At 41.7% G+C, this 27241-nt stretch overlaps 2 protein-coding genes across 3 annotated transcripts; one reads left to right on the plus strand and one right to left on the minus strand.

Annotated features, from left to right (window-relative positions):
- Positions 1 to 4068: 4068 nt before the first annotated feature.
- eef1akmt2 (EEF1A lysine methyltransferase 2) lies at positions 4069 to 13532 on the minus strand. Its single transcript, XM_084161591.1, has 6 exons — positions 13102 to 13532; positions 12823 to 12888; positions 12471 to 12585; positions 11711 to 11818; positions 5110 to 5326; positions 4069 to 4337 (listed from the first exon to the last, which is right to left on the minus strand). The coding sequence occupies exons 1-6, from the start codon at positions 13203 to 13205 to the stop codon at positions 4240 to 4242; spliced, it is 708 nt and encodes a 235-aa protein (XP_084017717.1). The 5' UTR covers positions 13206 to 13532; the 3' UTR covers positions 4069 to 4239.
- A 485-nt stretch (positions 13533 to 14017) lies between these two features.
- On the plus strand, positions 14018 to 26873 carry abraxas2 (abraxas 2, BRISC complex subunit). 2 transcript variants are annotated; one of them, XM_084169990.1, is made up of 9 exons: positions 14018 to 14113; positions 15026 to 15116; positions 15634 to 15670; positions 16049 to 16115; positions 16225 to 16415; positions 17704 to 17826; positions 17923 to 18007; positions 23668 to 23785; positions 23876 to 26873. In XM_084169990.1, exons 1-9 carry the CDS (start codon positions 14042 to 14044, stop codon positions 24418 to 24420), a joined length of 1329 nt encoding a protein of 442 aa, XP_084026116.1. In that variant the 5' UTR covers positions 14018 to 14041; the 3' UTR covers positions 24421 to 26873. The 2 variants fall into 2 exon arrangements, with proteins under 2 accessions (XP_084026116.1, XP_084026115.1); XM_084169989.1 differs by having other exon boundaries at positions 17707 to 17826.
- The last annotated feature ends 368 nt before the right edge of the window (positions 26874 to 27241 follow it).

A 27241-nucleotide genomic window follows, 5' to 3' on the forward strand; every position in this document is an offset into this window, starting at 1 on the left:
ATGAAACTCCTCTGTTCAACAAAATGTATCATTTACTAGGCCTCAAATTATTGGAGACAGTTTAATGACTGCTGCCCTAAAAAAAGGTGTACATTGTGCATGCTTTAGTTCCATTAACAGCACCAGCGCTCCAGATGTGTTCCTGTTCACAGCCTCGTAAACTAACAAACAAACCACTATCAAACCCTCAGCACATGGTGACAGGATCACAATCAGGTGCTTTCCACAGATGCAATTGGAGGATTATTTGAATGGTGTTTTGCAACTGCATTAGCAGCATACCCTGACAGTAAGGAATGCTGTGTGGAAAAGTTGACTGAACTACTCTCATGACATGACTTCGATTAACAGGATTGTCCCGTCTCCCAGTTTCCGTATTTGTGACTGCGTCTCTTAGCAACAGCACCTGTGCAAGGGAGTGGACTTTATATACAGTGCCTTCGGGAAGTATTCAGACCCCTTGACTTTTTCCACATTTTGTTATGTTACAGACTTAATCAAAAATGTATTCAATCGTTTTTCCCCCTCGTCATTATTGGGTATTGTGTGTGTATATTGATAAAGCAAAAACAGTTTGACACTTTTGCCAATTTATACATAATTAAAAACGAAAATATACATTTACATAAGTATTCAGACTCTTTACTCAGTACTTTGTTGAAGCACCTTTGCCAGCGATTACGGCATTGATTCTTCTTGGGTATGACACTACAAGCTTGGCACACCTGTATTTGGGGAGTTTCTCCCATTCTTCTCTGCAGATCCTCTCAAGCTCTGTCAGGTTGGATGGGGGGCGTTGCTGCATAGCTATTTTCAGGTCTCTCCAGAGATGTTCCATCGGGTTCAAGTCCGGGCTCTGGCTGGGCCACTCAAGGACATTCAGAGACTTGTCCCGAAGCCACTCCTGCGTTGTTTTGGCTGTGTGTTTAGGGTTATTGTCCTGTTGGAAGGTGAACCATCGCCCCAGTCTGAGGACCTGAGCGCTCTAGAGCAGGTTTTCACCAAGGATCTCTCTGTACTTTGCTCCGTTCAGCTTTGCCTCGATCCTGACTAGTCTCCCAGTCCCTGCCGCTGAAAAACATCCCCACAGCATGATGCTGCCACCACCATGCTTCACCGTAGGGATGGTGCCAGGTTTCCTCCAGACGTGACACTTGGCATTCAGGCCAAAGAGTTCAATCTTGGTTTCATCAGACCAGAGAATCTTGTTTCTCATGGTCTGAGAGTCCTTTAGGTGCCTTTTGGCAAACTCCAAGCAGGCTGTCATGTGCCTTTTACTGAGGAGTGGCTTCCGTCTGGCCACTCTACCATAAAGGCCTGATTGGTGGAGTGCTGCAGAGATGGTTGTCTATCTGGAAGGTTCTCCCATCCCCACAGAGGAACTCTGGAGCACGGTCAGGGTGACCATTGGGTTCTTGGTCACCTCCCTGACCAAGGCCCTTCTCCCCCGATTGCTCAATTTGGCCAGGCGGCCAGCTCTAGGAAGAGTCTTGATGGTTCCAAACGTCTTCTATTTAAGAATGATGGAGGCCACTGTGTTCTTGGGGACCTTCAATGCTGCAGACATTTTTTGGTACCTTTCCCAAGATCTGTGCCTCGACACAATGCTGTCTCGGAGCTCTACGGACAATTCCTTCGACCTCATGGCTTGGTTTTTGCTCTGACATGCACTGTCAACTGTGGGACCTTCTATAGACAGGTGTGTGCCTTTCCAAATCATGTCCAATCAATGGAATTTACCACAGGTGAACTCCGATCAAGTTGTAGATACATCTCAAGGATGATCAATGGAAACAGGATGCACCGGAGCTCAATTTCGAATCTCATAGCAAAGGGTCTGAATACTTATGTAAATAAGGTATTTCTATTAGATTTTTTTTGTAATACATTTGCAAACATTTCTAAAAAAAATGGTTTTCGCTTTGTCATTATGGGGTATTGTGTGTAGATTGCTGAGGATAAAAAAAAATGTAATCCCTTTTAGAATAAGGCTGTAACATTACAATATGTGGAAAAAGTCAAGGGGTCTGAATACTTTCCGACTGCACTGTAAGGAGTTGGGAGCTACAGTCCATAATTCAATATAATCTGTGGTGCAGAACAAATACATTGTTTCTGTGCCAGCCAAGCAAAGAGCCATTTGAAGACTCCTTAGATGCTGTCTCTTCTGAGACAGTGTAAATGTCAATTGGACGATATTGATTTGAGTGAAGAGTCAAGAAGCATCTTGTTTCAATGGAAAAGGTTGTGTAAAGGTATACAATTTATAAGCATATATACGTATATAAGCATTTCACTGCACCCACTACAACATCTGCTAAACTGTGTACAAGACTAATGAACATTGATTTGATATTCTATGATGATGCGCATCCAGGCAGGATATTCAGTGCTTGTAAATTTCCAGGCAATAATTCTCGTAACACGTTGCATGCGTTTACTCAACAGCATGCCTCACATTGACTGCTCCTATTGGGCCATGCGCCCAGATTCCAATTATAGGTAGAGTTTGACAGTTATTAATGACAGAGAGTTAAGACAGGAAATCACTTCGCTTTCTTTGAACCATGTCTGTGTATTCATTAGGAGCTGGTTATTAAGGTGGATTGCAAAACTGAGGACTTTTGTGAATAGAAAATGTTGACATAGGTATACAGGATGAATACATCCACAGCTCAATCCAAAGGTACATTAATGAATAGCTAGCTATACACGCTCCCTGGATTTGCAGTTATGCATAACAATTTTGAACTTGATACCATCCCTATTTGGTTAATAAGCATTTGAAAAGGTTACAGACTACATACTATCCCTGTACTCTCAGTTCTCTAGCCTCCCTCACACAGGCTAGAGGACACATGGCTGGTGTCCGGTGAACAAGATTATCAGTGCCCTACTCTAGGAAGACCTAATATTCCATGATCTTCTGACTGCAGCTAACTGAATCCACATGAAGATGAGTTCATATGGGTCAGTGATGACCTCATGCCACAAGGCAGGAGAATCCACTTAAAAGATAAAAAATACTTACGTAGGAACAAAGGAAATGGGGATGATAAGATGCCAAGAACTAATGGCAATCTGAACTAAAAGGTTTCATAGGAAATTAGCTGTAATTATGAAATAATGCATCTTTAATATTAGCAAAAATTTACAATATTAGAAAGCCACATAGCTATTTTATGATTAGCTATTTGACAATCAAAAGTTATATTTTTTCCCAGGGGGCGATTTTGGATGAATCAATCCAAATTACATTAATTATCTGAATATAGTCAAATTTAATGTGATAAGTAACAATGTGCTGCTGATTAGAGGACAAGGCTTGATGCATTTATAATGCTGAGAAATGGCCCCCTCTGCTGTGTCTGACTATCATATTTAGTGGCACTAACTCCCACATTTCCTTGTGACAGTTCTAAGCTTTGTGAAAGGACATCAGGGTACAGTGATATGGTAATGGACATCAGGGTACAGTGATATTGCAATGGACATCAGGGTACAGTGATATGGCAATGGACATCAGGGTACAGTGATATGGTAATGGACATCAGGGTACAGTGATATGGTAATGGACATCACATCAGGGTACAGTGATATGGTAATGGTCATCAGGGTACAGTGATATGGCAATGCCAGAAAGAGTGAACGGTTACATACATTTACATTTTAGTCATTTAGCAGACGCTCTTATCCAGAGCGACTTACAGTTAGTGAATACATACATGTTTTTTTGTTTTCTTCCCATACTGGCCCCCCGTGGGAAACGAACCCACATCCCTGCCGGCCAAACCCTCCCCTACCTTGGACGACGCTGGACCAATTGTGCACCGCCCATGGGTCTCCCGGTCACGGTCGCGGCCGGCTGCGACAGAGCCTGGACTCGAACCAGGATCTCTAGTGGCACAGCTAGCACTGCAATGCAGTGCATTAGACCACTGTGCCACTTTACATAATAAAAGGTGAAGGAATTTTACATTGCCGGTTGGATTCTCATTGCACAATTTAGATGTCTGATGTCTGGAATCTGATACAATGTGGAGAAAAGGTAAGGAAAGAGGAAACATGTCAACGTGCAAGACAAATAACATTTATTTATTTGGTGGAATACTGATTGTTGGTGTGATCCTTTATCAAAATATTCCACAAAAATGAAACTTTTCAATTGAGAAATAAATGATTGTGGAAAAAGTCCATAAAAACAACATTTCAGAATGCTGTTTTTCTTGAGGGCAAAAGTCAGTGAAGTCGTTTGAAGATTATTGCGGTCACACTGTTGCCAGTCTTGCCACCAAACTGAAAGCGGGGTGTTGGTAGCTCTTTCACAAAATCAAACCCTGCAAGTCAAAGAAGATACGTTTATGAGCAGCAATCATAGAGTTAATACCTTGCTATGTTAGCATTGCTTTTTCAAGCTGTAAAACTCCCTCAAAACCTCTAACCCTCGCACTAGACACTGGTTTTGTGTGGGTTTTTAAGCAACTACCATTCACCATCTGTGGTGCATCTTCAAAGCCAGTACAGACAAGCTGTCATTTTGACAGATGAGGTTCACATGGCCTTGGTCCCAAAAGCACCTCCCCAGCTCTTACTCCTGCTGAAGGGTGACAGCAAATGGAAGCTTGCCTAAATACTGGCTAAACAAGGCTGCTTTTGTTATAACCTGACACTTAGAAATTAATTACAAATGAAAAAAAGGAAATGTCTTGTCAATAAGTATTCAACCACTTTGTTATGGCAAGCCTAAATAATTATTATATATATTATAACTTGACCAGAGAGCTGTCTTGGTTGAGGCATTATATCAATGTTTTAATAATAGGTCAGACACCGAAATGAACCACCCCAAAAAAAAGTTTTACAAGCCCAACAGACTGCCCTCCTCCCTGTTGATAATTCTTAACTTGCTATTGAGCATACAAAACTACCATCATAATGGCATAAAAGATGCCATAAACAATCAAGGCTACTGATGAGAACTAACTTTGCATTCAGGAAACAAACAGATATTTAGGTTATTATATTGACCGTGGGATGGAGGAGTCCTGAAAAGTGTAATCCAATGTTCCACTCACAACATTCCAGGAGTGTCTCGGATGGTTCACTCACCTTGGCTGAACATCTGTAGAAGCTGTTCCTTAGTCCAGTTGCAGGAAGTGATGACGAATAGCCCATCCTCCTTCAGTGCCCCTTTCAGGGCTTGGATGTAACATGCTTTGCCCTCCTCAGTGTTCTCTGGGTTCAGGCTTATGGCGTCAAATGTGCCCTTGTCGATGCATACATCAAAGCCGCTCAACTCTCCAGAGCAGCTCAAGAAGTCCACCTCCTAGTATGATGCAAAAGGCACAGTGAGTGAGTTGATATCAGTATGTACTTGAATCCTATTTATATACAATAGCCTGGTACTCCAGATGTGTTGAGCTACATTATGGCTGTATGAGAGAGCCTATACGCCATGTCTATCATTTCTCAAAAACTATTTTCATTAAACAACTGATACAGTGCCTTCAGAAAGTATTCATACCCCTTGACTTATTCCACATTTTGTTGTTACAGCCTGAAATCAAAATTGATTAAATTATTTTTTTCATCACCGATCTATACAAAACACCCCATAATGACAAAGTGAAAATATATTTTCAGAAATGTTTGCACATTTATAGAAACATTAATACAGATCTAATTCATATAAGTATTCACAACCCTAAGTCAATACATGTTAGAATCACCTTCGGCAGCTATTACAGCTGTGAGTATTTCTTCAAGCTCTGTCAAATTGGTTGTCGATCACTGCTAGTCTTGCCATAGATTTAAGCCAATTTAAGTCAAAACTGTCACTAGGCTACTCAGGAACATTCAATGTTGTCTTGGTAAGCAACTCCAGTGTATATCTGGCCTTGTGTTTTAAGTTATTGTCCTGCTGAAAGGTGAATTTGTCTCACAGTGTCTGTTGGAAAGGAGACTAAACCAGGTTTTCCTCTAGGATTTTGCCTGTGCTTAGCTCTACTCCCTACTTCTTGCCGATGACAAACATACCCATAATATGATGCAGGCACCACCATGCTTGAGAATATGAAGAGTGGTACTCAGTGATGGGTTGTGTTGGATTTGCCCCAAACATAAGGGGTTTGTTTTCAGGACATAAAGTGCATTTCTTTGCCATGTTTTTGATACGTCCTCAGTTCTCCTATCACAGCTATTAAACTCTATTAAACTCAGATTCCTTCCTCTCTGGCAACTGAGTTATGAAGGACGCCTGTATCTTTGTAGTGACTGGGTGTATTGATACACCATCCAAAGAGTAATGAATAACTTCACCATGCTCAAAGGGATATTCAATGTCTGCTTTTTATTATTATTATTTAAAAAATGTTATCTACCAATAGGTGCCCTTCTTTGCAAGTCATTAGAAAACCTCCCTGGTCTTTATGGTTGAATCTGTGTTTGAAATTCACTGCTCGACTGAGGGACCTTACAGATAATTGTATATGTGGGGTACAGAGATGAGGTAATCATTTAAAAAAATAAATGTTAAACGCTATTATTGCACACAGAGTGAGTCCATGCAACTTATTTTACTTGTTAACCAAATTTTTTTCTCCTGAACTTATTTAGGCTTGCCATAACAAAGTGGTTGAATACTTATTGACAGGACATATCAGTTTTTCATTTGTAATTAATTTCTAAAAACATCATTCCACTTTGACATTATGGGGTAATGTGTGTAGGCCAGTGACACTAAATCTCACTTTAATCTATTTTAAATTCAGGCTGTAACACAACAAAATGTGAAAAAGTCAAGGGGTGTGAATACTTTGAAGGCACCATGTATAAAAAGGGACTTTCAGCATCAATCTTTGGCTTCAATATCTGTTGAACTTGAGTAACCACATGACAGAGGCTAATATCTGTGCAAAAATAGAGTGCTTTCGCCCCTGTTGTCAAACCTGACCACTTCTGAGGACCTACCACCAATAAAATACCTATTTTATCCTTATAGGCCATGGAACACTAGACCTCTGGGGTGAGCCAAACAGCCACACACTCACCACCACCTAAGGGTCACATCATTGCCGTTTTATGAGGGGTCAACAGTGATTCAGTGTTGAGAGAAATGTGTATGTCCATTGGAATGGCTCCGTTCATTTTGGATGGATGCGCCCATAAACCTCAGTGAGGTGATTTAGGCCAGTGGTGGGAGGGCGAGGCTTTAAAACAGTGGAAAAACATGTAGTGCTTCCAAATGGTGACAGAGGTGGAATTGTCCCAGGCAGATTCTAACTAGATGGTACGCTTCAGGCTAGTCACTCACTCACACACACACTTCCAATCTTCTACTGCTCTGGAGGTATGGACCATGATGCAAACATACCATCTGATCAGGGGCACAACTTTGGACATAACATTTTTTGTATTTTTCCCCCTCAGTCGGATAAACACTCCTAACAGCCTACCCGACGCACGGAGGCGTCCGCATGGTCCTAAAGCACACCGTTGCCTTGTTTTGGATCACATTCCAATAATACAACTGGGGGAGACAAAAATGTAATTTCAGAATGTGGGGGGGACATGTCCCCCAGTCCCCAATGAAAGTTGCGCCCCTGCATCTGATATACACACCCACCCCTACCCAGACAGGAATGCTGCCAGACTAAGGTCAATATTGACTTCAACAGCAAGCACTCTGACCAAGTACAGTACACAGTACACACCTCTAGAGCAATGTTCGCTCTAGCCAACTTTCTAGTTTTCCCTGTTAACACTATCAACGTTTCCCTTTACTGTGGCAATTGTGATCGAATCGACGCAATATTAGCCACTTTCAATGCAACATACCGAAACAAAACGAACTAGGCAAGACTTAGTATGCAAAACTAACTACGCAAGAGATTTTGTTTTAGGCAGAACGCATCGGAGTAGGATTCTATTGCATTGACACGCTCTACACAGACTGGTGAGCCATAACCAATCAGAGCTGCAGTAGTCATGTGCAAATAGGCTATTGCCATATATGGATCTGTGCCATTTACTTTGAACTGGACTGTTTACAGCATGAGCGGTCATGAGTAGATGGGCTTGTTTTGAGATCAAATCGAGAGCTGCATGTAGCCACGTGTGCACATTTTGTTAATATCCTTTGCTAGTTAGTGAGTGATTAGGCCAGCTATAGATAATTTGTAGTCAGCAATAGGGGAGTGATTGCTTCCTACAAGAGCACAAAACATGTACATTTCTAGACTTCTTTGTGGTAGGCCTGATCACCGACAACGATGAGACAGCCTATAGGGAGGAGGTCAGAGACCTGGCCATGTGGTGCCAGGATAACAACCTCTCCCTCAACGTGACCAAGACAAAGGAGATGATTGTGGACTACAGGAAAAAAAAGAGGACTGAGCACGCCCCCATTCTCATCGACGGGGCTGTAGTGGAACAGGTTGAGAGCTTCAAGTTCCTTGGTGTCCACATCACCAACGAACTATCATGGTCCAAACACACCAAGACAGTCGTGAAGAGGGCACGACAAAGCCTATTCCCCCTCAGGAGACTGAAAAGATTTGGCATGGGTCCTCAGATCCTCAAAAAATTCTACAGCTGCACCATCGAGAGCATCCTGACTGGTTGCATCACCGCCTGGTATGGCAACTGCTTGGCCTCCGACCGTAAGGCACTACAGAGGGTAGTGCGTACGGCCCAGTACATCACTGGGGCCAAGCTTCCTGCCATCCAGGACCTCTATACCAGGCGGTGTCAGAGGAAGGCCCTCAAAATTGTCAAAGACTCCAGCCACCCTAGTCAGACTTCTCTCTGCTACCGCATGGCAAGCGGTACCGGAGTGCCAAGTCTAGGTCCAAAAGACTTCTCAACAGCCTCTACCCCCAAGCCATAAGACTCCTAAACAGCTAATCATGGCTACCCGGACTATTTGCACTGCCCCCCCACCCCATCTTTTTACGCTGCTGCTACTCTGTTAATTATTTATGCATAGTCACTTTAACTCTACCCACATGTACATATTACTTCAACTACCTCAACTAGCCGGTGCCCCCGCACATTTACTCTGCACCGGTACCCCCCTGTATATATAGCCTCCCTACTGTTATTTTATTTTACTTCTGCTCTTTTTTTCTCAACACTTTTTTGTTTTATTCTACTTTTTTATTAAAAATAAATGCACTGTTGGTTAAGGGCTGTAAGTAAGCATTTCACTGTAATGTCTGCACCTGTTGTATTCGGCGCATGTGGCCAATAAAATTTTATTTGATTTCTTTGAAAAGCAAGTCAGGTAAAGAGCTTTTTTTTTTGCAGTGTTGTATTTTGAGACATGCTTGAATAAGCTAAATAGCCAATAGGCAGAGGGTAGCATAATTTGTCTGATTCTCTGTAATAATTAGTATGAGAACAATAATGCATTTTATTTTGTAAAGTGGTTTCTTGCATCAAACAACAACATTTTCAGTCACCTCCTTGTCTGAAGGACAAGTGGATAAACAGGTTAATGTCAAGCCCTGCATATATATTTTTTAAAGTCTCATGGAATGTAGGCCTACATCAAACACCACACATTATCTGCTATTTTAGGCTGAATGACTAGGCTATTTCCATGTTAAAATGGTATGGGATGCATTTTCTCCATTGTTTTTTATGGTAGGCCACTCTGGTAGGCCTATATTATGCTCAAATAGCCACAGTAGCCTACTTGGCCGCTGTTAAACTGTAACTTAAAGTGGGTACAGCCTCAGTGTTCACAGTAAACGAGCGCTGGAAGTTGCACAGAATTTTCACAACGTTCAAGTTTGCTCTCAGCAGACCTGAAATTTGCTCAGTGCCGAAGAATTTAGAGGGAACATTGCTCCAGAGGAAGGTGTACAGTAAGAGACTATACATGTGTGTGTGTGTGTGTATGGGGGAGGAAACCTCACTCATCCCTAGGTTTGGTATCATATGGATGAGTGGCATTTAAAACCTGTTTTTCTTGCACATGTTTTCCTGCAGATGTGTTAAATCCCGTCAGCTCGCCCGGCCACAATGTGGCTGAATCCAAAGCCAGGCGGAGTCCCATTACTTTTAACACCTCTCTGCTACCCCTCCAACATGCCAGGTAAACACAGGAGAGTTTCCCCTCATGGCAACAGCCCTAGGCTAGGGGATATGGTGCGCTGAAAGCTAGATTGTGTCACTGGCGGTTGGAGAATTCATGCAGAGCTAAGCATCAATGGCTGGGTTTGTCTGTGGTCTGGGGTCCAACCAAGAGACCCACAGTCCTAAACATAATATTACTGGGATGGAGTAGTGGGATGTGGATAAACGTTGGAAATGGAAATGTTTATATTCCAGTCCTGCACATGTGGCATTATTACCATTACAGTATGCTTAATCATAAAAAAATGAAACAAACAGTTTTTATTCATGAAACTTTCATTCTGACAGACATTTATGTCAAATATATGCAGTCCACCACACCTATTTTCTTCCAAAGCATTAGTGACCAATATAAATGTTCTTAATTGATTAAAATATGACTGTATAATGAATAAGTATGAGGTATTGACATACTGTATGGACGTGTGTGTAGGTGTCTGTGCATAGGTCTCACAATACAGTCCAATAGTACCACCAACTGTTAAGTATTTATTTTATTTTACCTTTATTTAACTAGGCAAGTTAGTTAAGAACAAAGTCTTATTTACAATGACAGCCTACACCGGCAAAACCTGGACGAAACTGGGTCAATTGTGCACCGCTCTATGGGACTCCCAATCACGGCTGGTTATGATACAGCCTAGAATCGAACCAGGGGGTCTGTAGTGACGCACGCCTCAAGCACTGAGATGCAGTGCCTTAGACCACTACATCACTGGGGCCAAGCTTCCTGCCATCCAGGACCTCTATACCAGGCGGTGTCAGAGGAAGGCCCTCAAAATTGTCAAAGACTCCAGCCACCCTAGTCATAGACTGTTCTCTCTGCTACCGCACAGCAAGCGGTACCGGAGTGCCAAGTCTAGGTCCAAAAGACTTCTCAACAGCTTCTACCCCCAAGCCATAAGACTCCTGAACAGCTAATCATGGCTACCCGGACTATTTGCACTGCCCCCCCACCCCATCCTTTTTACGCTGCTGCTACTCTGTTAATTATTTATGCATAGTCACTTTAACTCTACCCACATGTACATATTACCTCAACTACCTCAACTAGCCGGTGCCCCCGCACATTGACTCTGCAACGGTACCCCCCTGTATATATAGCCTCCCTACTGTTATTTTATTTTACCTCTGCTCTTTTTTTTCTCTCAACACTTTTTTTGTTATTGTTTTATTTTTACTTTTTTTGTTAAAAATAAATGCACTGTTGGTTAAGGGCTGTAAGTAAGCATTTCACTGTGATGTCTGCACCTGTTGTATTCGGCGCATGTGACCAATAACATTTGATTTGAAGTATACCATCTGCTGTAAGCATGTGTCCCTTGCACATAACAATTGCTGGTATACACATGGCCAAAACACTAAGTGTGTTTTTTGTTATTGCAAAAGAGAAATAGGTTCTCTCCCTTACCACTTGTAATAACAAAAACCGCTCAACTCCATTACTGTGCACTGCAATTACAATGCTATTAGGCCTGCTAATGTACTGTGCAACAGCAATTAATACAGCTGTTACTGTAGTGTTACTGTAGCGATTATCATTTCTACACACACAGCAGGTAGGGCTTACCTTGACTTCCACATTAGAACAGTCTTCTGTCTGCAGTACACTTCTTGCAAGTTCAACAGAAGCTGCAGAATAATCTATTCCTGTGAGATTTGTGTATCCACTTTTGGCCTAGAGAAGAAAAAAAAAATCAGAATGCATAAAGAACATGAATAGTCATGCAAAGGCAAAAATGATTGACATAGGTGAAGAAAGCATTCAAGCTAATGTTGTCCTACACTGAGTGTACAAAACATTAGGAACACCTTCCTAATATTGAGTTGCACCCCCCTTTTGACCTCAGAACAGCCTCAATTCATCAGGGCATGGACTCTACAAGGTGTCAAAAGCACTCCACAGGGATGCTGGCCCATGTTGACTCGAATGCTTCCCACAGTTGTGTCAAGTTGGCTGGATGTCCTTTGGGTGGTGGACCATTCTTGATACACAGGGCTAACTGTTGAGCGTGGAAAAAACAGCAGCGTTGCAGTTCTTCACACACTTACCCTCTGAATGGCACACATACACAATCCATGTCTCAATTGTCTCAAGGCTTAAAAGTCCTTCTTTAACCTGTCTCCTCCAATTCATCTACACTGATTGAAGTGAATTTAACAAGTGACATCAATAAGGGATCTTAGCTTTCACCTGGTCAGTCTATGTCATGGAAAGAGCAGGTGTTCTTAATGTTTTGTACATTCAGTATATGCTACAGGTGTGTATGCCTAATAGGCATTTTTACAGCATAGTAATTACACAACTTTCAATTTTTTTCAAAGCCTACCAGTTCTACTAAAAGGACACCATTCCCTGTGCCAATATCAAGTACAGCAGCATCTTCTGGGATTCCCTCTTTTTCCATCCACCGCAGTACACGGTCCATACTCTCTTCTCCAAACCTTAGGAAATAGAGATGGGGCACAGTACAGCACAATGACAACTGTATAAACTTTGACCAAATGTGTCCTTGGTAGCTGGATATTGTAGTAGGTGGTACACTGGGGCAAAGTGTTGGAGGCAAATGAACGTTCCACCCATAGACATTAGTTCGACCCTTCTGAACACCTCTCCAATCCATTGTAAGTTGATATAGGGCTGCACAGATCCATTTACACTATAACCAGTATTATCTTTACCATATCTCACCGACGTCTCCAATGTCTTTAAATGTCTGCAATTCCCTCTGGTACGCATCATCCCAGCTAAAAAATAAATGGAAATAATGTAACACCTTGCTAGAAACAGAAGGATACAACGTTTCTAAAAAATAGTGGCGAAGAACAGTGCCTTAATGTGTTTGGACCCCAGGAAACGTATGGGGATCCCTAATAAATACAAAAAAGACTAATACAAATGTAACATTAGCAATTATGCTGGGCAAGGAGAACATTGATGTGTCATTTTGGAACACTCACTATTCTTTCGTTCCGAGCTTCGAGGGTGTAAAATCATCTTTGACCAAGTCCTCTTCGATTTTCGAGGAAGTTTGACAGCCACGCGTGCGTTCAATGGATTCCATGCCAGGTAGATAGCTAGCTTCTTCCTGTATATACTAAAATAGCTAACGCTAGCTAGCAACGTAACACACGCTGGCAGGAAGCAAGCATCAACACGTCTTCCTCGACTTTCATGTGCACATATTAAGAGGAATAGCTAGTTAGTCAACGTAAAGTAAGCGATATGCGTTATCGTTTATAACAATACACACAAAATCATACATGCACAGTCAGAGAAGTTTCCCATGATGTTCATGACGCCCTAAGGAGCGAGCGTGCAACCAAAGATAGTTGTATAAGTAACTCAAGATAGACCACAACCTGTCGTTTCCAATGGGAGCAAATTAATCATAGTAGGCAGAACAAACAAGGAGGTGGGCAGAGCCAAGGACGAGCTAGCGAGATCCTATTGACGCGTTCTAGCATGTATTTTGATTTGTCCGTTAGGGAACGCCTACTCTGTGAAGTGCGCGTGTGCATTAACTCAATTCGCCCTTGCACTCCTTCTAAACAACGCCATTTTAAAAAGAAATTGGCAAAGGGTAAAGTCTAATAAACAGTCCACTCTATTCGTAACATATTTTAGTTTTGGAAACATAAAACTGTATGGAGATAAAATGTTTCATCGATGAGAAAATTAGCCGAATGTCGGCCAAAATCCATCCTTCTCCACTGCTGGGCCATATTTGGTGGTGAGTTGAACCGCCAACCGGATGCTTCATATTTAGACATCCGGTTAAACATCTAGCTCATTGTTCTATCTGTGGTGCAACCGCAGGGGGAGGGGGTGGTGGTGGTGGTGGTGGTGGTGGTGGTGGTGGTGGTGGTATCATTGAGGTATAGATGGGATGTTTCCATCATGGCGGCATCCATTTCGGGCTATACTTTTAGTTCTGTGTGTTATCACAGCGCTAACAGCAACTCTGATCATGTAAGTACAGGAAACATTTTAATGAATTGGGAGAGAGTGCATACATTTGTTTAGTTACAGCGGGTGTATATTTGGATGTTATTCTCAGGCATAAACTCAGTGTATTTCCCAGTGTCATCTTCCTGTTGCTAGCTAGTTGCAAATTTAGCTCAATCACTTACATAGCGAGACATTTGCTAGCTAGTTGGCTAGCCTGCTATGCTAGCTATGTCAACCCAACTGACTTCCGTGGTGTCGACTGTATATATTTTTTTTTGACAATGCAACATTGATGTAGCCATAGTTAGTTAGTTGGTTAACTATATTTGAAAAATGTCAATTGCATCACCTTCTGCACAGCAAGTACTACAAATGAACTAGTTAGCTTCTGGTCATATCATTATCAGAAAGATAGAGCAAGCTAGCTATCTAGATTGTTTCCGCATTATCTACTGTAGCCAGTTAGCTAGTCATGTCAAAGTATCTAGCTAGCTAATGTTAACTGGCTAAAAATGTAGCTCCATATTTCTTGCTAAGTAATTGTTTGTTGTATTTTTTTTGTTGAGTAATTTATTCTAGCAATGTTACCACACAGTTAGCAAGCTAGCTAGTTGGACAACTAGGAAGTGAATTGATCAAATAAGTCATCACCCATTCAAGCCACACAAGTTTTTGTTTACCATTAGATATAAGACTGGATTGACACCTGTCAGCAAACTGAGTTGCATGTCGATGCTGCCTAATGTTTCACCTGACATTTGACACATGATTTGATTTGACAATGTGAAGGGAGAGCTTAAAGTGTCAGGCCTCAAACAGTGCTGTATGAGTCATTGTAGGATTAGTAATTGACTTCTGCCCAATATGTTGATTGTTTCTCTATCTAGGCCTATTTCACGTTTTATAATTAGAAACAACTTTTTGCTCCTACAGGAGGGATTCCTTTTAGGAGAAGTTAGGCAAGAGGAAACTGTCAGCATCAGTGATACACAGATCAGCAGTTCTGAACTACTCCAAGTAGTAGGTAAGGCCTTGGGTAGCCAAGTCAAAGAAACCAACCTATTTGTTTCCAGGCTTGTCTTGACGGATTATATGCTCCATGCTACTGTGGAATTCTGTCAAACTAGACTGGCAGGTTTCAGATCAAAAGGAGTGTCTCTTGTTGTTTTTTCTGTTTAAAGTGGAAGACCTTTACAGCAGCTGTTCAATATGTTATGTAGCTAGTCTCTGGGTAATGTGTTTTGTATGCAATATTACTGTAGGCTGTCTAAAGTCTTACAATTGTAGGCATCTCAACATTTATAGTGGTTGGATTTACATTTAAAAAAACATTTTAGTCATTTAGCAGAAGCTCTTATTCAGAGCGACTTACAGTATTGAGTCCATACATTTTCATACTGGTCCCCCTTGGGAGTCAAACCCACAACCCTGGAGTTACAAGCGCCATGCTCTACCAACTGAGCTACACGGGATGACATTAGACTAACAATATATGATGGTGTTTAATAACCATACATTTGCTGGGTTCTTTTTTTAAACAGAAGTCCACAATCATGAACCTTGTGCACAGCTATTTAGGTAAGATATTATATTATAAAAAATTATATTGAATTTGTTGTCCTTAATGACATTTTGTGACGTTACTTTTCGTTAAATGGTTTTTCCAAATGATTGCTTGGTTTATGTGCAAACTATTAAAGTTATGGGCTCGAATATAATTAGCCTAGACTAGTGATGTATCTGATACATTATTTATCCAATCTGAGATGAAGCTTTGTCTTGATCATGCCATCATGCACATTGTAGGCCAAATACCGCACAGTACTTCCATTCAACAAATGAGTGATGTAATTGTCAGTGAACAGTAGATGGCCCCACCCCACCAGAAGTTTTGAGTAACTAATGCAGAGCTACTGTGAGGAAATTGACTTTTTGTCTGTATCTTTCCCCCACCAGCTTTTATGATTATGCTGGACAAGTCAATGAAGAGAGTCTTAACAGAATTCTTAAAGACAGACGGAAAGTGAGTATTTATTGTAGGTCTATTTGTATTAAATTTTTTTGGTATTATTGGCCAGTAGTATCTAGCTAAAACACTGTCTGTGCATCTTTTACTTGACCCCCCTGTGTAGAATGTCATCGGCTGGTACAGGTTCAGGAGGAACACGCAGCAGCAGATGTCGTTCAGGGAACAGATCATCCATAAGCAGCTGACCCAGCTCCTGGGTGTGCCCGACCTAGTCTTTCTCCTCTTTAGCTTCATCTCCACAGCCAACAACTCCACACACGCCCTGGAGTATGTGCTGTTCAGACCCAACCGCAGGTAGGACCACCCACACGTAGCTATATGCACCGAACAGCATGCACAAACAGGCTGGTGCATATGTTGGCGATGCTGAACAATCCACACACCCTTAAAGGGATTCTTAGGGATTTTGGCAATGAAGCCCTTTATATACTTCCCCAGAGTCAGATGAACACGTGGATATTGTTTTTATATCTGTGTCCAGTATGAAGGAAGTTGGAGGTAGTTTCGTGAGCCAATGCTAACTAGCGTTAGTGCACTGACTGGAAGTCTACAGGAACATTAGCAATTGTGCTAATGCTAGTTAGCAACTTCCTTCAAACTGCACGTAGACACGTCAAAATGGTATCCATGAGTTCATCTGACCCTGGGGAATTAGATAAAGGGCTTCATTGCCAAAATCCTGAAGTATCCCTTTAACAATCCACACATGCAAACTGTACATTAAATTGGCTGTTGAGCCTCCTCTCTGTGTTTATTCCCAGGCTGTTGCTCACCCTGTGCAGGCAGGTCAATGTATGTGAGAGTTGGATAAAAGCAGAAAGACCCAGTGGCACAGATTCCACTAAGGTGGCGAACAGTAGTGGCCTCTCCTTTCAGACAAAATGGTTGCTAGTTGTGGAGGCACCTCAGGTGCATAGGCATATCATTTATTTAGTTTATTCCTTTATGTATTTGTCAGGGACCTTGTACAACATGCCATTGCACCAGATTTTTCTGTAGTCCCTGGACAGAAAACAATCAACATCAATATGTCATTACAATGTAACACACTATTAAAATATCTATATATTAAACAAATATACAATAGACAATATAATGATAATATTACATTAGAGTTTAAATGTCCCTTGGTCCTACAGTATCTTACATTTTAAGAGTCGGAATGTCTTAATGTTCACATGACTGGTTTCCTTAAAGAAGGACCGTTCAAATACATCATACATTGATTAAACAACTATGTAAGGTCTAGCCATTCTATATCTAGGGTCAGATGGACAGCGCAGCGGGAGGTCTGTAGGGATTCAAGGCTTGGGTGTTGGAATCAAGCTGGGGACTTAAATACTACTGTCTGTGGCTCGAGGGCTCAGAGTGGGTTGGTGGAGGCCTGGAGGGATTGTGTGGGTGAAACTGGACATTAGCAGATTATTACATCTTCTGAACTCTCAACTAGATCCATTGGATCTGGGCATCAATCAAAGCAATGTAGTATACTGTTGCTGCCCCAGCCATTAATGGGCGTAAGGGTATTTTGAGCTAGGCTGCCTGTAGTGTATCATCAGACTAACTCTCTGGTTCCACCCAGCAGGTACAACCAGAGGGTGACCCTCAGCATCCCGAACCTGGGCAACACCAGCCAGCAGGAATACAAAGTCTCCTCTGTCCCCAACACCTCACTCAACTATGCCAAGGTCATCAAAGAGCATGGGTGAGTGTCTCCCACATGTAGGCACTGTCAACTCGTTAATTCTTTAGTATTGAGAATCATGTTTGATGGAAATGGGATGTGCTGTATGTTTTGCAGGGCTGAATTCTTTGACAAAGACGGTGTGATGAAGGATATCAGAACAATTTTTCAAGTCTACGGTGCACTACAAGATAAAGTGCAAGTGAGTTGGCTGCCAGCAAATTTCCTATTCATACCATTCAATTGATACAAGTGTTGTGACGTGACTTTCATTAGTCTGATGACTGTTATTTATCGAATCAACTAACTATGTTTAATTGTTACCCGATTTTAAATTAATCATGTAACAATGAACTCATTAGGAATTTGGGGCACCACGGAAGAAGTTGTTTAACGAGTTACCATCTCACGAATTAAACTCTTAGAAGATATACACTACCGGTCAAAAGTTTTAGAACACCTACTCATTCAAGGGTTTTCTTTATTTTTACTATTTTCTATATTGTAGAATAGTAGTGAAGACATCAAAACTATGAAATAACACATGTGGAATCATGTAGTAATTAAAAAAAAGTTAAACAAATCAAAATATATTTTATATTTGAGATTCTTCAAATAGCCACCCTTTGCCTTGTTGACAGCTTTGCACACTCTTGGCATTCTCTCAACCAGCTTCATGAGGTAGTCACCTGGAATGCATTTCAATTAACAGGTGTGCCTTCTTAAAAGTTAATTTGTGGAATTTCTTTCCTTTTTAATTTGTTTGAGCCAATCAGTTGTTGTGACAAGGTAGGGGGGATATACAGAAGATAGCCATATTTGGTAAAAGACCAAGTCCATATTATGGCAAGAACAGCTCAAATAAGCAAAGAGAAACGACAGTCCTTTATTCCATCAAGGTCAGTCAATACGGAACATTTCAAGAACTTTGAACGTTTCTTCAAGTGCAGTCGCAAAAACCATCAAGCGCAGTGATGGAACTGGCTCTCATGAGGACCGCCACAGGAATGGAAGACCCAGAGTTTCCTCTGCTGCAGAGGATAAGTTAATTAGAGTTACCAGCCTCAGAAATTGCAGCCCAAATAAATGCTTCACAGAGTTGAAGTAACAGACACATCTCAACATCAACTGTTCAGAGGAGACTGTGTGAAGCAGGCCTTCATGTTCAAATTGCTGCAAAGAAACCACTACTAAAGGACACCAATAATAAGAAGAGACTTGCTTGGGCCAAGAAACACGAGCAATGGACATTAGACCAGTGGACATGTGTACTTTGGTCTGGAGTCCAAATTGGAGATTTTTAGTTCCAATCGCCATTACTTTGTGAGACGCGGTGTTGGTGAACGGATGATCTCCGCATGTGTCTTTCCCACCATAAAGCATGGATGAGGAGGTGTTATGGTGTGGGTGTGCTTAGCTGGTGACACAGTCTGTGATTTATTTAGAATTCAAGGCACACTTAACCAGCATGGCTACCACAGCATTCTGCAGCGATATGCCATCCCATCTGGTTTGGGCTTAGTGGGACTATCATTTATTGTTCAACAGGACAATGACCCAACACACCTCCAGGCTGTGTAAGGGCTATTTTACCAAGAAGGAGAGTGATGGAGTGCTGCATCAGATGACTTGGCCCCCACAATCCCCCGACCTCAACCAAATTGAGATGGTTTGGGATGAGTCGGACCGCAGAGTGAAGGAAAAGCAGCCAACAAGTGCTCAGCATATGTGGGAACTCCTTCAAGGCTGTTGGAAAAGCGTGTGGCGGTCCTCATGAGAGCCAGTTCCATTACTGTGCTTGATGGTTTTTGCGACTGCACTTGAAGAAACATTAAAAGTTCTTAATGTTCTGTATTGACTGACCTTCATGTAATGATGGACTGTCGTTTGTCTTTGCTTATTTGAGCTGTTCTTTCCATAATATGGACTTGGTCTTTTACCATATATGGCTATCTTCTGTATACCCCACCTACCTTGTCACAACAACTGATTGGCTCAAACGCATTAAGGAAAGAAATTCCACAAATGAACTTTTAACAAGGCACACCTGTTAATTGAAATGCATTCCAGGTGACTACCTCATGAAGCTGGTTGAGAGAATGCCAAGAGTGTGCAAAGCTGTCATCACGGTAAAGGGTGGCTATTTGAAGAATCTCAAATATAAATTATATTTAGATTTGTTTAACACTTTTTTTATTTACTACATGATTCCATATGTGTTATTTCATAGTTTTGATGTCTTCACTACTCGAAACGTTGACCATGACTCAAGGGGTAGATAGGGGACTGTTGACTACCCACCAAAATGTCCTCCGGAGTCCCTACAGTGTATGTTAATGTTAATACTGTTGTATGTCCCGTGTAGCTCAGTTGGTAGAGCATGGCGCTTGCAACGCCAGCGTTGTGGGTTCGATTCCCACGGGGGACCAGTATGAAAATGTATGCACTCACTAACTGTAAGTCGCTCTGGATAAGAGCGTCTGCTAAATGACTAAAATGTAAATGTATTCTACAATGTAGAAAATAGTAAAAAGAAAGAAAACCCTTGAATGAGTAGGTGTTCTAAAACTTTTGACCGGTAGTGTGTGTGTGTGTGTGTGTTTTATATATCGATAACAGTCACTTATTAATCATTACCTCATCAGTCTCATTCTGAACGTCACATAATCCTTGAACCTGCAAGAACCCTAACCTTACTTATGGGTCAGCAATATACACATTGGCTTAATTATTTATTTACTAGTTAACCAAGTAATAACACAGAATACATACATACTTAATACATAAGTAAAGTCCCTAGCGGACTAACAACAGCATGACTGCTTGGTTATCTAAAAGGGTCAATAGAAGGAGGGATAAAGGCACAAAGAGAGTCAAACTTATCGTACGTACATTTGGAAACTACGCTCACGGTAATCAGAATACTTAGCACCCTAACCACTGCCTGTTTGGGTAACAAATGCAATGTATTTACGCGTAGAATGTCTTCTCCTATGGGTGTAAGGCTCTGGTTTGTCCACCAGAGGTCACAATGTCCTTTGTAGAGCTTCTCTGGTAGTGAAGTGGTTGTTATGGCCAGATACTTCAGATGTATCAACGGTTATCTGAGATGGGGTTATCCTTCCCAACTCGTGTCTTTAGTGAAAGTTCTAGACTACTTTACATGCCAGCTGCAGACTGGTAATGCTACGGTCAAGTGAGTTTCTTCTTCTTGTGTAGAGATTGAGAGTTTGAGTTTCTCACCATTTCAAACATGTGGACTAACGTCTCACATTTCCTGGTCTTACAGTGTCAACCATTTGTAACGTTCAGCTCCCACTGCACGTCTGCTGGTCTGTAGCGGTTCAACCATTTGTAACGTGAGCTCGTGCTTTACGTCGGCTGGTCTTTCTGGTTTAACCATTTTAAGCCGTGTAGCCACAGCTCCATGCTTCCTGGTCTTTCTCATTCAAAGTTCTAACCATTCTAAACGTGCAGTCACCACTCACGTTTTCTGGTCTAATGTAAATTTCGTTACCAAGGCTTTTATATTCGGGTAAAAAGGGGACGTTCCATCACGCCAACACAATGTCTGTGCTGACTGGGCAAAAGTTTATATAAAACAATTATTCATCATATATTTTATACTACATTTAGATGTAAACTTGATAACTACAATGTGTACGCTTTCAGAGTTACAGTTATTTATTTATACCATCCTTAATGACATCACAAATAATAAACAATATGCCATGATTATTATTTAGGGCCCCACTGACCATTCCAAACATTTGGACGTCAGGAATAATGTTCCAAACTATTTATGACCGGTTGTTAAGAGTCATAAAACCGGCCCAACACCCCCCTCTCCTCTCCTGTGGGAGAGAGGGGGGGTCTGGCTATCTGTCAGTCATTTGCCAAGCTGATCTGGCACCTTTGATCCTCACCAAGGAGAGAGTCATAATATCATGACAATAGTCATGACACAAGTCACATACTATACTTGCATAAACAGCAATGTGGTGCTTTGGTTGACACCATAGCTACAGTGACTTCAGAAAGTATTCAACCCCCCTGACCTTTTCTACATTTTGTTGCATTACAAAGTGCGATTTTAAAATGAATTTAATTGTTATTTTTACACAAAATACTCTGTCAAAAATGTATGAAAAATAAAACCCTAATATATCCTGATTTAGATGTATTAAACCCCTGAGTCAATACATGTTAAAAACACCTTTGGCAGCAATTACAGCTGTGAATATTTTTGTGTAAGTCTAAGAGCTTTGCACACCTGGATTATACAATATTTTTGTAATATATTTATTACAAAAATTCTTCAAGCTCTGTCAAGTTGGTTGTTGATCATTGCTAGACAGCCATTTTCAAGTTTTGCTATAGATTTTCAAACCAATTTAAGTCAAAACTGTAACTAGGCCACTCAAGAACATTCAATGTCATCTTGTTAAGCAACTCCAGTGTAGATTTGGCCTTGTGTTTTAGGTTATTGCCTTGCTGAAAGGTGAATTTATCTTCCAGGGTCGGAAAGCAGACTGAACTTGGTTTTCCTCTAGGATTTTGCCTGTGCTTAGCTCTATGACGTTTATGTTTATCCACAAAAAAACTCTGTAGTCTTTGCAGATGACAAGCATACTCATAACCAGATGCAGCCAGCCACCACGCTTGAAAATATGAAGAGTGGTACTCAGTGTTGTGTTGGATTTGCCCCGAACTTAATGCTTTGTATTCAGGACAAAAAGTTCATTTTCTTTGCCTAATTTTTTGCAGTATTAATTTAGTGCCTTCTTGCAAACATGATGCATGTTTTGGAATATCTTTATTCAAATCCAATAACATTTTATTTGTCACATGCTACGTAAACATCTGGTGTAGACTAACAGTGAAATGCTTACTTACGGATCCTTTTAACAAGACATTTTTTTTAAAATAGTGACACGAGGAATAAATACACAGTGAATAACAATATAGAGTAAAAATAACATGGCTATATACAGGGAATAGCAGTACAGAGTATTCTGTACAGGCTTCCTTCTTTGTTTTAAAATTACTATTGGCCCACAGGAGGCTGCTGAGGGGAGGATGGCTCATAATAATTGCCGGAACGGAGCGAATGGAATGGCATCAAACACATGGAAACCATGTATTTGATACCATTCCACCTACTCCGCTCCAGCCATTACCACAAGCCAATTAAGTCCTCCCCAATTAAGGTGCCACCAAACTCCTGTGTATTGGCCTCATGGTGAAATCCCATAGCGGTTTCCTTCCTCTCCGGCAACTGAGTTAGGAAGGATGCCTGTATCTTTGTAGTAACTGGGTGTATTGATACGCCATCCAAAGTGTAATAAATAACTTCACCATGCTCAAAGGGATATTCGGTGTATGCTTTTATTTTTATTTTTTGCCGATCTACCAATCGGTGCCCTTTGCGAGGCATTGGAAAACCTGAACATCTGCTTGAAATTCACCGCTCGACAGAGGGGCCTTACCGAATTCTATGTCTGGGGTACAGAGATGGGGTATTCATAACTAAAATCATGTAAACCACTATTGCACACAGTGAGTCAATGCAAGTTATTATGTGATTTGTTAAGCAAATATTTACTACTGAACTTATTAAGGCTTTCTAGAACAAAGGGTTGAATACCTTTTGACTCTTCAGCTTTTCATTTTTAATGATTTTGTAAACATTTCTAAAAACAAAATTCCACTTTCACATTATGGGTTATTGTGTGTCACTAATCTCAATTTTATACATTTTAAATTCGGCTGTAACAAAACAAAATGTGGAAAAATTCAACGGGTTGAGTGAAAAATAGTGATAATATGATTCTTGAATTGCTAGCTTTTTTCCTGTTTCAGGCTGTATGTGGAGAGGTTGAGCAGAGTGAACGTGTGAAAGAGAAAGTCCAGGAGGAGGTGAACAAACTCAAACAGCAAATTGTTCTCAGGAAACGAAAAACCACGGAGGAAGAGAGAAGTATGTAACTTATTTGGGTTTGAATTTGGCTGCTCAAATTATTGAACCTGTCTTTTAATCTTAGCCTATTTGTCTCTTTCTGTCCTTCAGGACTCCAGGAGGCGCAGAACCCTGAGCCACGTCCCACTCCTGAGGAGAACACAGAGCCCCCGGAGACCTCCCTCCTGTCCAGAGTGGCCTTCCACTCCCCATCCACCCCCGAGCGGCCAGGTCCTTCCGCAAACCCTCCTGCCTACGCAGACTTCCTCTCCTTGCAGGACGACTCGCTTCTCCCCTCCTCGTCCTCCCCTACCAGTGCTGCGCTGCTCCCCCGGCCCCAGGCTGTGGGCTCCCCAGGCCACCCTTCTCCCAGCCCACTGGGTCTGGGCCTCAGTGCTGGTCCAAGCCCCAGTACGCCCTACCTGGGAAACGGGGACGGATCCAGCTCTGACTCCCTGGACAGACAGGCCGCAGGGCAAGAGGATGACGACGAGGAGGAGGAAGATGATGATGATGATGATGACAGCAGCGAGTATGAGAACCTTGTGAGTGAGGTGGGGCAGTTGCCCCCTGTTACCGCCAGTGTGTTGGCGCAGGGCCGCCCAGCCGCCCTCAGTCCGGACGGCGACGCCTCAGTCCGTGGCTCACAGACCTAGTAGATGGGGGGTGACAAAATTAACTGACGCACCGGGATAGGAGGGCGTCCCAACCAATGAAAGATAATTATTCTATATTACAGAGGACGTGCCAGCCCTGAAAATAAAAGGCATGCGCAGGTGGTATATTCCGCTGTGTATATCTGTTTGTCTTAGTTTGATCTCTATTCTGGGGGGAATGTCAGGCATCATGGGGTTTAACTTTTCTGTCTAGCATGGAAAAGCTAGTCCGTTGGAGCCTGGCTCCCTTCAGTGGATGTGTTTTGATTTAGGGACGGAGGACGTTATAATGGAATAAACGCCAACTGGTTTGTCCGACCTCTCCGTATGGATAGACCCACTCCGCTTCTCCTGGATCATGCTGCGTCACATCTGCATCACCAACTTTAAGCATCCAATTGTACCATTACCTCTTGCACTATTTTTGCTTTCTTTTAACAATTTAAGAAAAGCAAAAGGAAAATGTCCTGCGGCCTTCAAACCTTTTTTTTTGTGAGACATGCAAGTGGTTATTATTTTTTCTTTGTTTTTTTTGGGGTGATTTGCTTATTACAAAGAAAGAGAGATGCAGGTAACTGCCAAAGTAATGGAAACACTTGAGTAAATGAGAGGTAGAAAGTCAATTGAAAGCAGGTGCTTCCACACAGGTGTGGTACCTGAGTTAAGCAATTGTCATCCCATCATGCCTAGGGGTGTGTATAAAAATGCTGGGCAGGCCATTATTTTGGCTACTATGGCTATGCCACCATCCACAGGGCACGAGTGGTTACTGAATGGTTTGATGAGCATGAAAACAATGTAAACTATATGCCATGGCCGTCTGTCACCAGACCTCATCCCAACTGAACACTTATGGGAAATTCTGGAGCGGTGCCTGAGACAGCGTTTTCCACCACCATCAACAAAACACCAAATGATGGAATTTCTCGTGGAAGAATGGTGTCGCATCCCTCGAAGTTCCAGACACTTGTAGAATCTATGCCAAGGTGCATTCAAGCTGTTCTGGCCCAACGTCCTATTAAGTCACTTTATGTTGGTGTTTCCTTTATCTTGTCAGTTATATATGTAAACTATAATTTTGTTAGCCTGCACGGTTCTGACACTCAACTTTGAACTGTCATTATTAGGAATTAATTTCCTTTAACAAGCGATGTATTTTTATGAATCATGCTGTTGCCTATTTTGATGACAAAGAATATAGTTTTTATTCAAAGTTTTCCTTTGCCACTACTATAATGGGTGCTTATATTTGTTTTTATGACAATAACTGTTATTAATGTCACTCGATGTCTCATTCTTCTATAATAACACTGAATCTGTATGCGCATTGCTGCACTTAACAAATTTAGCTGATTTCTTTATTGTGCTTTACCAATGGAGTTCAGTTGTGCCACTTGAGTAATACACTTTGACCACCTGAGCAGAGCTAGCACAGCTTTTGTGCATTGTATGGGGTTGACAGGGCGAAAACACAACGTACTTTACTAACCAGACAACGCTGCTGCATCAGAGCTACCACTAAACAAGAAACCGCTTCTACAAAGACCTGTCTGCTTCTTCCACCTCTTGTCCTTGCACTGCTGGTTGTCTCCATTACTGCTGGCACTGACTAGAATGGCTTCTCCCTAGGTAATTCGGATAGAAAGGTTTTCTCCCTGTAGTGTCTATATGTGTGTTACAGCCTGGGAGCAAGGCATCGCCTGCTTGTCTTGTCAAAACCAATAGACCTTACACACTCAAAGCTGATTGGGCTAAATGTGTATGGACCTTTTGATAATGTGACAAAAATGACCTCAATTCAGAGTCCAGTGCCTTCCATTTTGACAGTTACACCGGCTCGTAACTACACACACACACACACACACAATTAAAGCGACTGGAAAGAAGGTTGTTCCAATTGTGGTGAGAGGATCCTTTACCCTGCAGTGTTATCCTACGCCTTGTACATATTTGTCGTGTTGTGCCCTGCTTACCCCACATCACTTTTGGTTCAAATTTGGTTGTTTACTGTCACGTTAGTTAAGCTAACGTAGCAGGCATTAAAGAAACACCTGAAGCTAGATTCCCCATATACTAGTCTTGACTAGAAGAAAAAACACTGTCGGGGGAGGTTCTCTTCTCCACTGTTCAACCATTCCAGTAAATGTGGAGGAGGAGTTAAGATGGAGTGTCGCCTTGTTAATGTCCAAAAGCAGAAGTTGCGTCACATGCTCTTTTTCCATTTCCCCTGAAAACCGGAACATCCGGTTGTTGGGGACTCTGCAGCGGCTACTGTCACGTTGGATGGGTACTGTTAGAAACCAACTTTGCAGTAGACTTGCTTCCTTGACCCTTCAAAGAATCCCAATATTGCTGTTTGAAACTGGAATTACACTGAACAAAAATATAAACGCAACATGTAAAGTGTTGGTTCCATGTTTCATGAGCTGAAATAAAATATCCCAGACATTTTCCATATGCACAAAAAGCTTATTTATTTTGTGCACAAATTTGTTTACTTCCCTGTTAGTGAGCATTTCTCCTTTGCCAAGATAATCCATCCACCTGACAGGTGTGGCATATCAAGAAGCTGATTAAACAGCATGATCATTACACAGGTGCACCTTGTGCTGGGGACAATAAAAGGCCACTAAAATGTGCAGGTTTGTCACACAATGCCAGAGATGTCTCAAGTTTTGAGGGAGCGTGCAATTGGCATGCTGACTACATGAATGTCCACCAGAGTTGTTGCCAGATAATTGAATGTTAATTTCTCTACCATAAGCCGCCTCCAACGTTGTTTTAGAGAATTTGGCAGTAAGTCCAACCGGCCTCACAACCG

This window comes from Coregonus lavaretus (genome assembly GCF_964263955.1).
Source record: "Coregonus lavaretus genome assembly, chromosome: 1".
NCBI lineage: Eukaryota > Metazoa > Chordata > Actinopteri > Salmoniformes > Salmonidae > Coregonus > Coregonus lavaretus.